We start from the raw sequence: 14,838 nt of genomic DNA on the forward strand, positions 1-14,838 counted from the left end.
CAGGAGCATGTAAGTGAAAAGCCCCTGACTTTACTGTTCCCTGAGGTGCTCTGTCTCCTAGCATGTAAAATTGAATCATTCAGAGAGGAAGGCTGAAATGAGAGACATTAACACCCAGAGCCAGGGGTTACACTTTGACTTCCTGAGTAAACCTTATTGCCAGTAAGCATTTCACTCATTTTCTTTAAACGCAGCCTCCAGGACCAGACAATCTGTTTGTGAATTACCTCTCAAGAATACACCGAGAGGAGGTAACATGCTTCTGTTCTGAACTATTTCCTGTCTGATTTCATGCTGATTGCATTAGCCCTGGGGCCCACCACAGTCTCTTTCCTGGTCTGTTGGCAGGATTTCCAATTCATCCTGAAAGGAGTGGCCCGTTTGTTATCAAACCCGCTGGTCCAGACCTACCTGCCAAATTCTGCCAAGAAGATCCAATTCCATCAGGAACTCCTTGTCCTCTTCTGGAAACTCTGTGACTTCAACAAGGTGTGGATCTGCTTCTTGCTGAGCTTTGCCCCACTTTGCCTGTTGCCTAGAGCCTGGTGTGGCTCTGGCTGGACCGAGCCATGGTGAAAGGTTGTGGGCGGGTAGTTAGCAGTGACTCTGTGGTACTCTGGTCAGCAGCACTACTCCCTGCTGCATGGGCTGGGGGGGTCTGGCTGTAGGGACACCTTGTGAGAGAGGCTGCAGCTCCTGAAGGTTGGTACTTAAGGCAAATGCTGGAGCAGGTATTATAATAACTCTACAAATAATACTGGAGTTGAAGAGCTGGTGCATGTACCAGCCTTCCTAATGTTCTTGAGAGACTAATAAGCTTGGGGCTACTTGTCCTGAGTTCTGCGGATGGTGCAGAAAACTGAATATGCTTGTGATTGAAATCCTCACCTTTCTTCCAGAAATTCCTCTTCTTTGTACTGAAGAGCAGTGATGTTCTGGACATCCTTGTCCCAATCTTGTATTTTCTCAATGATGCCAGAGCAGACCAGTGTAAGTTGGTTATTTTCAATATTTGGGATGACCTGTGCTTGACAGTTGAGCTAGAATGTTTTTAAGATGCTTCCTCCCTACCACTTAGATGCGACAGCATCTTGAGTGTGTGTTCCTAGCCTTTTACAGGCATGGAGTAGAGTGGTTCAGTTAGCTGGGTTTTAATGTTCGTAACAGACTAGAAGCAGGGCATGATCTATACCACAACACAGGGAAGGGAGATCCTTAGCGTGTGTTAACTTGTTTTGAGTCCTTATGTCAAAAACTGTGTCCCTGATCCCATGAAGAGGGAGAAAGGAGCAATCTGCTCTTGCCTTGGGTGTAAATCAGGCATAACTCCATCACTGTGTAGTAGAAAGAAGTAGTCAGATCTTTCCTACTATGGTGATGGATATACATCAAGAACATAATGAAGAAAAGCATGATCTATCCAAGACTTATCATGGTACTGGCCCCATAGATGTGCTTGGGAAGGACACTGGTAGTGGCAATGGAGGGAGCTCTGTGTGGGATATCCCTTATCAGGATGGTCTGGTCTGTGGAGTTTTTCTTTCCGTCCCATAATGTTTCTCCTCTCTCCTCACTGTCCTTCTGTCTTCAGGAGTCCAGTGGCCTCACTGTGATGTGTGGGTGTTTTTGTGTGTGTTTTTCTTTTTCTTTTTTTTTTTTTCTCCTGCAGCACGAGTGGGCTTGATGCACATTGGGGTCTTTATCCTCTTGCTTCTCAGTGGGGAGCGTAACTTTGGGGTTCGACTGAACAAGCCGTATTCTGTACGAGTGCCTATGGACATCCCTGTCTTCACAGGGACACATGCAGATCTGCTCATCATAGTGAGTATAGCTCCAGCAGTTCTTTTCTGTCCCTCCTAACTCCTGTTTCATACCTCCACAAATAATTGTCCTCCTTCCTCCTTCAATATACTCGTCCTTCCTAGATTGCCAGCCCACTGAGTAGCTAGAAAGTGTGTGGGATGCATCCGAGCACTGGCGGGATCTTTGCACACTGTTAACCTGAGGTGATGTGTCTAGCAGGGTGCATATGCGTGAGATGCAATTTCATCTGCATGGGATGATCCCAAAGAACAGGATCCTGGATGGCGCTGGACTGGTGTCTAAAGGACTCTGGGACTGGCATGAATGGGATGGGTGCATGGTCTCTACCAGACTTGATTGCAGGTGGGGAAGGCAGGAGATCTGACTGCATTGCTGGCTCTGTCCCAAGTAACCAGAGTTGTGTGGAGCACATCTGTCAGAATGGGAACAACAGTGATACCAAGCTCAACCCTGCAGCTTTGGGTTGCTGCAAGGTTTCATTCATCTTTCAGTCTGTAGTGCTGAGGGCCACAATACTGCTACAAACAGCTGTGTGTTTTGCAGTACCAGCCTCAGGTGGTACCCTCCTGTCATGTTAGTGCTTGTTTGCCAGAGAAGAATCTCTCAGCAGCTTCTGATAAACCTCCAAAAGGAGATTCCCATTAGAAGGAGTAGGAAGAAATGTGCCCACCAGAACTGTTCTTGACGCTATGTGTTTTACTATTACATTCCATTAATCTTAGATCATCTCTGTATTTTCATTATGCTGCAGGTCTTCTCTACAGGCATGCCAGCTAGAGGTGGGAAGGCCAAGATTGGGAATGTCTGAACTGGTTGCGAGGCAGTTGAATCTTTCCATGTCTGAGGGTATAGTTAAGAAAAAAAGGACAAACATTTGAGATAGAAGTTTGCACTAAAATCAAATGTGAAATGACTAGTTCTGTGGCATTTCAAGCAGCTATCATTAGGGATCAGAGTCAAAATCCATTGGAGGTGAAGATGTTTCTTACTTCCTGGTGGTTTATTTTTGTCTCAGGCTGCCTGTGCGTTTTGGAACAGCTCACGGTCAGTTTCTGTTTGCAGCGTTGTAGAGCCCTAATCATGTCCCCAAAGGATTCCTTGTAAATGAAAGCTTGTACTCCTGGAGCGCAAGTCTGCAGTGAGAGCAGCCTTTCCCACCTGTGTAATTGTGGAGTGTGCAGGGCCCTGCCTAGGAAAGAATGGTGTCAGGAAGCGATTAGTGTGGGGGTGGCACTGGTTTTGGTTGAGAGGGTGTTTTCAGTAAGGTACTACCTTGCTCAAGAACTCCTTCCTAACTGTAGGTCTTTCACAAGATCATAACCAGCGGGCATCAGCGGCTGCAGCCTCTCTTTGACTGCCTGCTCACCATCGTTGTGAACGGTAAGCACTGTGTGCGGTGTGAAACCACAACCCACAGAGGGGACAGCTCTGGCTGTTCTCACTCTCCTCTCCCTGCGCTCCTACCTGTGCCCCCTAACATTGACCAGTGTCAGTGGCTGCTGCTGGAAACTGATCCTTTCTAGTCCGTGCTGGAGGTGCCAGCTGCAGATCAGACCTGCCTGCAGGGTAATTGCCTGGGCTCAGTCAGATGGGGTAGAGGGTGGGACAGCAGAGTCCCTGGAGCCCCTCTGGGGTGGCAGAAGGGCATTTGCCAGAAGGCCTGGTGAGGGTGGTTGGCAGTGCTGTCTCTTTCCAGCAGGGAGTGCCACCTCTCCACGGTGACAGTGGCTTCCCTTGGGCTTAGTGAGTGTCCAGGTGGCTCCAGCTGTGTAAGCTTTTCAGGAGGCACGCAACAGAGATGATGTTACTAGTGCAAAACTACACAAGACCCTCTAAAAGCAGAAATGTCTGCTTTTACTAGGCGATATCTCTGTTTTACTTCTTTTATATTTGGAAGTGTTTCTGTGGAACCCTGTTGGGCTCAGCTATTCCATGAGGCTTTCCCAGAAGTGCAGGGTGGGAAAAGGTGGTAAGAGCAACAATTTTAGTAGTGTATTTATGTGAATAAATACACCTTGGTTCTTTCTCCAGTTTTCATTTGTTTGCTTTCCACAGTGTCTCCATACCTGAAGTCTCTCTCCATGGTGGCTGCTAACAAGTTACTGCATCTCCTGGAGGCTTTTTCCACCACCTGGTTCCTGTTCTCCGCTGTCCAGAACCACCATCTCGTTTTCTTCTTGCTGGAAGTTTTCAACAACATCATTCAGTACCAGTTTGATGGTAAGACACTGACTGCTGTATTTAATGGGTTTGCACTAGTTTAGTCCAATAGAACATGAGGTAGAAGTTCAGAGAAAGTCCAAACAGATGAGAGAAGGGGAGAGGTATAGAAACCAGCTACATGGAGACTTGCCTAGGATTGAGAAGTTGGGTTAGTAGGTAATCAGTGTTGGGTCCTGACCCAGACAGATTGGGTTAGAGCAAAATGAGACGGCAGCTAATTATCAGCATAACCTCAGCCTCCTGCAGTCCAGAAGATGAGATGGGTAGAGGGGAAGAAGAAGGGAAAGTGAGTGTGTAATGCTTAAGTTGTGACTGGCTGGATGCTGTTGTGAAACTGCTCATGTTGCTCAGCAATGTAGGTGAGGGGACAGAACATCTTCCATCTCCTTAAACGTTTAAAAGTGCCTCTCAGTTCTGCTCTGGCAGGTCTCTGGAGCTGAAGACCAAACAGCCCCATCCAAACAAAGTTCTGGCACTTGCTACCTTTCCAGAAAATGCCTTATGCTTTCCCTCTTAAAAGCATGACAGTCTTTTACCTCAGGGAAATAATAGTGAGGTCCCTTAACCTGCTCAAAATTTAATGTTTTGCTTTAAAACTGCAAATCAGGAGTGGCCATTCTGCTTCCCTAATGGAAATCTTGCAAGTGGTGGTTGCCAGATCCTAAAACAGCCTTTGTGGCTGTGATTTGTGTTTTATTTTAGGGGATGGTTTCATTCTGTTCTCTGCCACCTTGCAGACAGTAAGAATTCTGGCCTTTTGGCTTTGCTATTTCAAGCCTGTTTCTCCTCAAATGGAATGCTCCTGATTTGTTTTGTGAACTCTTTTGAAGATGGAGAAATATTGAATCTTGGCTAACAACCTTTTCTTCCAAAATAGGTGCTAATATGTGGTTTAAACTGTCCCTTTTCTTCTCAGTAGTTTGAATGTCAGTTTCTAAGCCATTTCTTGTCAGCCTTCCAGCCTAGGAGGGATTTCACTGAATTTCCTGTACTGCTTTGTAGTGGATAAGAGGATATCGAGCTCTGCTCTTTCTTCCTTGTGCCGTTGCCTTTGTGGATGGAAGCATGGTTCTCTTGAGCTTGTGGGGTCTCCATAATCGTGCTTCGTGTACCCAGTGAGCTGTGCTGTATCGGCAGAGCTCTTTGAGTCTTACTGCGCGTTTTGTTGTTGTGATTCCCAGGGAACTCAAATTTGGTCTATGCTGTTATCCGCAAGCGGAATGTATTTCACCAGCTGGCCAACTTACCCACGGACTCACAGTCCATCCAGAAAGGTCTGCAGCGCAAGAAGAAAACTCCTGAGCCTATTTCTCGCACCAACTCCCAGGACGGGGTCTCCATGGAAGGGTCACGTCCTGCTGCACCTGCTGAACCAGGGACACTGAAGACAAGTTTGGTGGCTACTCCAGGTCAGCTTTAGTTTACCTTTGTAACAGGAGAGACATTTGTTTTCTCTGTGAGATACGGTGTGGACTCACCCTTTCACTGGGCGTTGGAGAGGTTAAGAGTTTACATCTGTGAATGACTTACTGCCTTTCAGTCTGAGTTTCAGATCAGTTTGTCCAGGCTGATCACAAACAAGTCAAAGTAAACTGCCTTGAGTTTCTCTCGTCTCAGACTTAGTGTCCATGTGGCCGTTTGTCTTAATCTTGACCTTTTGCCTCAGTTTAACTATATCCATGTGAACCTGTGTTCCTCTTACATCAGGGAGCTTTTTCCTAGAGACAAGTGAACTCTTCTGGGGTGGTGAAGTCAAGGCTAGATCTTGCTTCTCCTGTTGAAAGGAGAGCATTTCGGATGTCAGCAGATGCATAGGTTGTCTGTGCATGGTAGGGCAGAGGAGAACCCCCTGCTTTTAAGTGTATTTAATTCACTTGTGTTTCTGAGCTTTTTCTCTTTTGAACACAGGAATCGACAAGCTCACGGAGAAGTCACAGGTATCAGAGGATGGGACCATGCGTTCGCTGGAGCCCGAGTCTTCACAGCCTCCACTAGAGGGTAACCCGCCCTCAGCTGTGAGCGACGGGGAGCCCTGGAGTGGGGTAAGACCAGACATTCTGGTGTGTAGGGAAGGTCTAGGACTTGGTGAGAAATGAAGTAAAATTTGGGACTTTAGGAGAGGTCTGGTTGGCCCTCTGAAGAAAGGCATCATATTAGAGGCAATATGCACATGCATGCTGTGCTGGAAAACACCATGGTTCAGAAGTACTGTTGCATCATCTTGCGTGTTCATGTTTGTGCTAGTGACACAAGAGCTAGGACACTAGAGGAGTGAGCTTTCTCCACCTTGAAAGCTACTGATAGAGCAGCAAGTGCATAATTGCAAAGGGATGTATTCCTGATCCAGGGGCTTTCAACTCAGGTTCTAACTGCTGCTGCTTTTTCCTCTCCCTCCTTTCTGGGATGGAGAGCTCTACCAGAATCTTCTGGCTAGCTGGTGTTGTGCAAAATGTGTTTCCATGTGAGCTTGGCTGAGATGCTGCCCTCAGAGTGGCAGCTGCTTGGCCATGCAGACGGGACAGAGGCTTTGCAGTCTATGAATCAAGGCTGCGCTGGCCTCCTAGGCTCAGGTGGCAATGTCAGCCTTCTGGCATTTGCTAGTTTTCCCCATCAAGAGCTATAAAACAGCTATCTTCCAAACTCAGTGGAGCAGTAGTCTTTTATTGCTCTCCTTTAATTCCTCAGTCCATGTCCTTTCCTGTCCAGTATCAAAAACCTCTAGGCTTTCTTGTAGGAAGTGTATTATGAGGGCTGTCCTGCATGTCCTCTCCTCCTTCAGCAAGGCCACATTTATACACCTAGCGGTGCCTCACGCTCTGCCTGAGCATTCATTGTCCACTGAGCCATTTCATTGCAATGAGAACATTGCATCCATTTGCAGAGGGAGGCATGGCTGCCCCATGGTGAAAGGCATAACTTTCCCAGCTTTTCGTCTCTTAGTTTTCTCTGGAATGGCCAAATTGACACACCAGCTCTCGCCAGGTGTGGAGCAAACTGGGCAGGAGGTGATGAGTTGGAAAGGGACGATGCATTTTATCATGGGCTGCTATGGACTGTGGTGGTGCTACAAGAATCTTCCTGTCTGTTTTGCTCTCGACATGCTTTTGGCTGAGACAGTGCTGCAGAATTGGGGTCCAGATGGGGGATGTTTGCAAAGGCATCGCAATCTAGCAGAACAGGCTGAAGACTCCTATATTCTACCCTTATGTGTTGATCCTCTCTGCTTGTTCTGCTTGCGTGTGTGTGCATGTGGGCCTTTGGTCTCAGGCAGTTGCCCGTTAGCTGCCCCACCTGGCTCCAGCAATGCTATTTGCACGTCTGAATGTTTGTGGGGTGGGGGCCAAAAAGCAGACAGGAGGTGAAGGGCAGTAAAGCAGTGGGTGTGGGATATGCAATGGGGAGAATCATCACTGCTATCGCATGGTGCTTCAGGTAGCACACACTTGTCTCCAGGGATTGTGGTGTTTCAGACTGAACATTGTCATCTTTTCTGTGCTCCAACCTGGTTCGAACCTACTGAGTTAAGATAAATTAATAAAAGATACTGGATAAATTTTAGGATGCCCACCCTTACGACTGATTTAATTTCCTTCCTTTATCTGTTGTAATGTTCTCCCCTTATCATAACAACTTCAAAAGTGTCTCGTGAAATGTTCAACAGCCTTCATATTTCAGTGTAATTCTATCTTACCTCTCCTAAATGTGTCAGCTGGCTGCCAGCATTTGGATGGCAGCTGTGAGGGGGCAAGGGCTGTGGGAGAGTGAGGAGGAAAGAGGAAGAGGGTGGGGTCATCTGAAGGAAATCAGAGTTTTTTATGTTTTTATGAATTTTATTTTTAGAAGCTTGATGAGGACACGACACTGAAGCTGAACAGGCTGAACGATAAAGTTGTAGCTGCAAACATTGCAAAATAATATTGCTGTTCAGGCTTTGAATAAACTGGAATTGAACGGAATTCCCGAATATCCCAGGACCAGTTTTACTTACCCTTCCTGGCCTTTCCTGGTACCAGATGAAGGCCCATGGCCAGCAAGAAGTCTTAAGCACGCAATTAATTATGTTGCCATTAAGTGAGATCTTGGCTGAGAACTTGCAGAAGAAAGGTTTTCTTCTTCCAGCAACCCATGAAACATAATCACGGGTCATTACATCTCTGTGTCCAGAGACAGCAGAGAGCAGCTGGCTTGAGCTGTTCCCCAGTCAGAAAAGGACTGGTACAGCACTGTCAGCTTCCAGTGGATTGCAGCACAGCTCTGCCCCAAGCCTGCTGTTTCTGGTTGCGAAGGTGACGTGTGAATGAGTCCATGCATGTGGAGGTGCAGGATTGCTGTTGGAAGGAAGTGCTGTTGCCATTTGTTTCGTAGAAAAGTCAGCTCTAGGCTGTAGTTATGAATGGTCAGGGTGCATTGCAAAAGGAAGAAGCCTCTCCATTTTTACCTCATGCAGAGATTGATAGTGATTTTAAAGGGTTATTTCCTTCCTTCCCACCATGAATCTGGAAAGCCAGGGTGTTAGTAATGTCTTCTGTATAAGAAAAATGAAAACAGAGTGATGGCGAGAAGAATAAGAATAGAGAATTGCGTCTTGGACTTTTGACTAGAGCTTTCCAAAAAGTGACTAGTGATGGTGTTTGTGTTTGGGGGTATGAGTGTGTTGTTCCTTAAGGGGCAGGGGTTGTTAGGTAGGAGTTGCTGAGAGCCCGCCCTTGGAAAAACGCTCTTTAAGATATTCCAGGATGGGCACCAAAAATCCCAGAGATACTCAGTAGACGGAGGTCTGAAAAGCTGTGGCCTTTAGCTGTTTAATCTCTGTGCTAAAAGAAAGAAGCATGCTGAACAATCTTTTGTCAGTCCTGTTTTAGCTCTCCCACTGTGGATTGTTCCAACAGAGTGTCAGCAGTGGTGACCGGAGTTGTGACCTTGCCACAGGGTCCTACAACTTAACCCCATCAAATATTGCCACTCACTGGGTCAAAACATGTGGTTTCAGTGAATGAAGGTCTGGTGGGTTTGATCTGTTCTAGGGACAGGCTGAGCTGTCTTTCCCAGCAGTGCTCTGGAAAAGCTGGGGGGAAAGTCAACAGAAAATGGGTTGTGTTTCTTGCTCTTAAGTGTGATTTGCTTTTGTTTGTTTGTTTAAATAATATTTATTGATAGGAGGCAACACATCCCCAACAGGATCGAAGGCGTCTCTCTAGTGCATCCTCCAGTGGACAGTGGACCCCAACTCCTGACTGGGTAAGGGAATCTGGACAGAGGAAATAAATAATGAGGAAAAGAGTTGTGGCAGAAATGCCACACCCCCCCTGCCTTCTCCTGCCCCAGAGACTCCCCCAGAGGAGCATTTCCTCATAGGGGAATGTCTTTGACTTGTGGTTAAAGCTCCAGAAGTTTACTACCATCTGCAAAGTAGTGTTTTGTTTTACCTGTTTTAAACTAATGCCCCACTAGTTTCATTGAGCGGCTCATAATCCTAGCGCTCCAGGATTTATTGTATTGCTGTTGTGCACTCAGTTCATCCACCACCTTCATGATTTTTGTAAACCTCATTTGTTGTAGAGATAGTGGAGATAACTGTAGAAAAACTACTAATGCAGTGCACTGATTTCCCTGTGGGCTTTCCTACTTACAGGTGATGTCTTGGAAGTCAAAGCTTCCCTTGCAGACAATCATGCGGCTCTTACAGGTGCTGGTCCCTCAGGTGGAGAAGATCTGCATTGACAAGTAAGTACATTTTTGGAGAGGAAGAGCTGTGCAGTGTGTAAAGAGCTTTGTGAGGTTGGCAGAGTTTGGTGAGTTTGGAGGGCCTCTAGGGGAAACCTTGTAAAGTATAATTGAAAGCATCACGGTCTCGGCAGAGGAGATGTTATTTTGCTTGCCAAGCTTCTTGTTTGTCTGATCCCTTCTCAGCTCTTTTTTTCAGGGGAGAGAGTGTGTGTTCTTGGTGGCCATGGTTGCTGGAGGAGATGTTTGCTTGCCAAGCTTCTTGTTTGTCTGATCCCTTCTCAGCTCTTTTTTTCAGGGGAGAGAGTGTGTGTTCTTGGTGGCCATGGTTGCTGGCTCTGTGTTTGTTTAGACTAATGCTTTGTGCTGCAGCAGTTTTGGGGGTGTCTATGGGACATGCTAAGGATGTTCCTGATCTGTCTCTTTGCAGGGGTCTCACTGATGAATCAGAGATCCTCAAGTTCTTGCAGCATGTCCCTTCTCAGCTCTTTTTTTCAGGGGAGAGAGTGTGTGTTCTTGGTGGCCATGGTTGCTGGCTCTGTGTTTGTTTAGACTAATGCTTTGTGCTGCAGCAGTTTTGGGGGTGTCTATGGGACATGCTAAGGATGTTCCTGATCTGTCTCTTTGCAGGGGTCTCACTGATGAATCAGAGATCCTCAAGTTCTTGCAGCATGGCACACTGGTGGGGCTGCTACCTGTCCCTCACCCCATCCTCATTCGCAAGTACCAGGCTAACTCGGGCACTGCCATGTGGTTCCGGACCTACATGTGGGGAGTTATTTATTTGAGGTAAACCAGCTGGGTGCAGTCTAACTTGGTCTTCTCCAAACTTTTGGAGGGCCTGTAGGGAGAATTGCATGCACTTGGCCAGCTCTGGATTGTCTCAAAATTATAGAAAGATGTTGTTCCCTTGGAAGAGACTAGGGTGAATCAGCTGCTCCAAAACTTTGTTTGAGCGGGTGCCGTGAAGGGAGTTGTTCTGGGAATACTGCTTCTTTGGGAACTGGCAGCTTTTCTATTCCCTGCTGCTGCTTAGAGGGGATGGTGCAGAGATTTCATGCAAAGCTCTGGCTTTGTGGGATGTTGTAGATATTGTCATCCCTTTAAGGCCCATTGTCTCTCAACCAGTGATTTCCTCTTTTGCAAAGTTGAAGGCGTTCTGTGTAGCCAGCTCCTGTAATCTTGGCTGTGGGATTTGAATTCCATGTACCTGGCCACAGAGAGTAAAGTGGCTCTTGTCTTTCTCTCTCAGGAATGTGGATCCCCCTATCTGGTATGACACAGATGTGAAGCTGTTTGAAATTCAACGGGTCTAAGAGAGCGCTTACCTCTACTAAGAGAAATACACTGGATCAAAGGACTGCTGTGTGCTCCTGCTTCACAGCTATTCCTGCGTTTCACATCCAGCTGAGAGACCAAAAGGACAATCACTTCATTTACCTCCCTGTCATTTAAAGCTTTAATTGGGACCTGTTTGGACATCCCTCCCCCCAGCTCACTTCTCTTCCCTCACCCTTCACCATGAACCTTGAGTGAAAGATGTCTAAGGGATTGTCCATTGTTGTGGTTGCACTAGAAATCAGACTGTTCTTAGCTCTTCTGTTGCTCTTTTGCTCCTGGATGTGGTTAGGAAACCAATCTGACCCTGTCCTTGCCCTGGTCAGAGTCAGCATTTAATTGAAAAAGACTTAGCTGTAAATTGGGTGCAAGGGAGAAGCTGCTATTCCTGCAGGAGATGGGGTTTGGAAACTGCAGTTACTTTTGTGTGGCTCCATAAAGTTTCTGGGGCATCCCTTCTGGCTGCAGATGTCTCCCTGGTGTCTCAGTTGCATATTGGTAGGGAAGTCTTTCCCGTCCAAATGAAAGGAGAAGTTGCTGAAGGAAAACTTTGTGTCTCAGTTCTGAATCTGTCTACTCCTTTCCTGGAAAGCCGCTTAAGAAGTTTTGTAGTAGCTGGTGCTTTGGTGTGGTGTGAGAAGCTTTTCCTTGGCTTCCAGGCCCAGCAGCCTCTCCTTCATGGTGGGCTGTTGCGATGGAGCGTGTGTGTGTAAACTTTGGAAAGCCCTGCTTAATCTGTGTGAGCACACAGGGAGGAAGGGACTGGCTCAGTGAGAGCAAGGAGGAGAGATGCGACTGTTAAATTCTTTTCATCTTCTCCTGTTGACTGAAAGGACAGTGTCACCTGGGTTTGAAAAGAACCATATCCTTCCATCTTTGCCTGGCAGGCTGATGCAACGCAGGGAGTGGAGGGGTCTTTTGCACACTACTGTCTAAGGCAGGGGATTGAGGGAGGCGCTCAGGGAAGTTGTAGGAGGAATTTGGAAGTTGTAGGAGGAAAAGCATCTCCATGTCACTAGGGAGTGGAGAGTGCTGAGGCAAAGTTCAGTTCTTCAGGGCATTTTGCTAGTGACCAAGTTATCAGATCTTGAATGTATTGGGTCCCAAGCACGCGAAGTCTGGGAAGCCAGAATTAGAATCGGTGGGAGACCTGTTATTGCTGGCTTGGTTCAGCTGCATGGGGTTGCACATTGGTAGGTGGAGACATCCTGGGGTTTGAGTCAAATTTTGTTCTGCTGGGAGGGGCTGCTGTCTTAGACCTGCTGGTCTTTAGGCAATGAAATGTGAGGGGTCCTGTCATGAACTGAGACCTTTCCCTTTCCATCAAAGCTTAGTCCTTGGTGCTCTGGGATTCAGGCTCTTGGGAGGATCACTGGCCATGAGCTGTTTGCCGCAGCTTAGAACCAGTGAGATTACTCCATGGAAACTGGTCTCACATGTTAAAGTAAGGGGCAGGTATGGCACACACTTCTGTGTCTTGTAAGCCTTGCCTAAGTTTTGAAGCTAGAGTCATAGCAACATGGCCATCCTCTCCTAGAGAGAGTGCTGCTGTAGTGTACTGCTGGCTCCTAGTCAGGTGGTTTCCTCCTTTGGGCACTGGAAGTGGGCTGGAGTCCCAGGCCAGTAGAAAGCTGAAATAAAACCTGAATGGTTTTCTGAAGGATAAGAAATATGTCAAATAGAGAGAGGTTATTCCCTCACCTGCCCCCCATCTCCAACCCACTTTGCCATCTAGCACTACTCCCATGCTGACACCATCTCTGTTCAGATGTAAACAGGGTGAGGTCTCTGTTTTACTTGGAATCTCTCTCGTATATAAGAATGTGATTTGGTGGGGCCAGCCTCTGATTGTATGGCACTTGCACCTCACAGCTGGAATGGGGCATCCTGTGTCCCATGCGCTTGCCTCTTCCCTCCCATGGATCTGCTGGTTCTCATGATCTCTTCCGTCCTCTCTTTTCTGCTTTGTTTCTTTGTGAGTTCCTTTGGAAACCTTTTTGTTTGTTTCTTGGTGTTTGGAGTCTGATCCTTGTTCTGTGGAAATCAACTTGCACTGTAAACTATTTGCTTACTTAGAGAGAAAGATAAAGATTATCTGAAACATGCAGTTGGTTGCTTATTTTTTTCCCAGAGAGAGTTTTATAATCTTGTTTGTCTTATGCTGGGGTGATTTGTGCCACTAGGAGACCATGTGCTGGCTTCCTCTGCAGTGTGTGGATTTTTTTCTTGTAATCAGAAATTAAGATTGGACTCTGGAAAACGAGCCTGAACTGTGTGTTTTTGGCCATTTCTCTGTTTACGGCATGAGACATCATCAACGGTAACTGCCTCAAGGGGTACAGAAAAGGAACTAGATCAAACAGGATCAAGTCTCCTGACTTTGTGAATTGTGTACTAAAACCTTTGTGCAGTTGAGAGCCATAAAACCAGGCACCCTGGCCCTGAGAGAGCTCTGGAAGTCATTCACGGATGGCATATGACAAAAGATGGTGGAGCAGATGGCAGATGACAAAGGAGCAGGTGGGCCACTGACATGTCATGGCTGCGTCGGATTCAGGAGTCACGGCTAGCTCACTTCTCACTAGGCTTTCAGATCATTGTGCCCAGCCCTGCTGTCAGTCTTGTGAAGGAGCCGAAGGCAGTCTTAATTGCATGCAAACTGTGCGCTCATGGTTTTACCCCGCCTGGAGGTAGACGCAAATCAGTCCAGAGATAGAACCCTCCTAAGTGAAAGGGCTGAAACCTTGGACCCTACATTTCTCTTTGGCCTGGAAGAGTGCTTTTACTGTTGCCCATCCTGGGATTTCTTACCTTCATCTACAGTATTAGAACTGGGTGTTGTTAGCAAAGGACATAGAGGGCCTTGACCACTTATCTGTAGTGGCTGTGGGTAAGAGTTGGAGCTGGTGGGCTTCATTCCTCTTGATGCTAATCATGTATTCAGGTAGTCCATCTGTTTACCAGAAAGAAATTGCAAGCCAACTTCTCTTTCAGTCCATACTTGCACATAGTACCTACGGGACTTAGTATTTATATCTCAGTGGGAGATCTCCAAAGTCACCTGCTCAGTAACTTAAACAGTGTTTTATCTATTACACAGCAGATAAAATCCAGGTCATGGGTTTGCCCATGAAGTACATTGTTGCTTGTCTCCAGGCTGTCAATAACTAGGAAGAAGGTTTGAGATCATGTTCATCATTTGACAGGGCCAGACCTTGGCAAGTATCTCCTGCAGATCCCTTGGTACAAACTGTGACATGAGAATAATAATTAACTTTATTGGAGCCTAATTTATCCAGCTGTTATTTCTCATGACATATTTCTGTTGACACAAGCCTAAGTAAAAAACACTTACTGGGCAAAGTTCATGCTCATGCAATCATTCTCACTTACAGTTTCACAGAAAGGTGCTATCATTGCCTGAATGCTGAATCCGAAGGAGGGTGGGATGTGTGTGGTCAGGAGTTTCTAGCTCTCATCACTGTTACTGTCTTGGGGGAGTTTGCTTTTCTAGGGGATCACAAAAAAAAAAATCCATAAATAGGCTCTGATCCTAAACCCACACTGCTTCTGGGATTGATTTATAGAGGAACAGAAGCAAGAACGTAGATGCCTTTTGTACCATGCTACTTTGGCCTTGGTTAAGAGTCATGAAAGGTTTTGACAGCAGAAAAGATTGATTGTATAACAAAGCCTGCCCTTAAATCTCACATAACCTCTGAACACAAG

General features: G+C 46.6%; 1 protein-coding gene across 1 annotated transcript in view; it reads left to right on the forward strand.

Annotated features, from left to right (window-relative positions):
• Window positions 1–13,200, forward strand: part of HID1 (HID1 domain containing) — a 31,609-nt gene extending 18,409 nt beyond the window's left edge. Inside the window, 12 exon segments of the mRNA XM_019472162.1 lie at window positions 195–251; window positions 349–489; window positions 900–990; window positions 1,670–1,821; window positions 3,126–3,204; window positions 3,880–4,044; window positions 5,229–5,456; window positions 5,956–6,089; window positions 9,205–9,285; window positions 9,680–9,771; window positions 10,402–10,560; window positions 11,024–13,200. Of these exon segments, the coding sequence (XP_019327707.1) occupies window positions 195–251; window positions 349–489; window positions 900–990; window positions 1,670–1,821; window positions 3,126–3,204; window positions 3,880–4,044; window positions 5,229–5,456; window positions 5,956–6,089; window positions 9,205–9,285; window positions 9,680–9,771; window positions 10,402–10,560; window positions 11,024–11,087 (1,443 nt within the window). The 3' untranslated portion in view covers window positions 11,088–13,200.
• Window positions 13,201–14,838: the final 1,638 nt, after the last annotated feature.

The sequence above is a fragment of the Aptenodytes forsteri genome, unplaced genomic scaffold (genome assembly GCF_000699145.1).
Source record: "Aptenodytes forsteri isolate BGI_AS27 unplaced genomic scaffold, ASM69914v1 Scaffold563, whole genome shotgun sequence".
NCBI classification, from domain to species: domain Eukaryota; kingdom Metazoa; phylum Chordata; class Aves; order Sphenisciformes; family Spheniscidae; genus Aptenodytes; species Aptenodytes forsteri.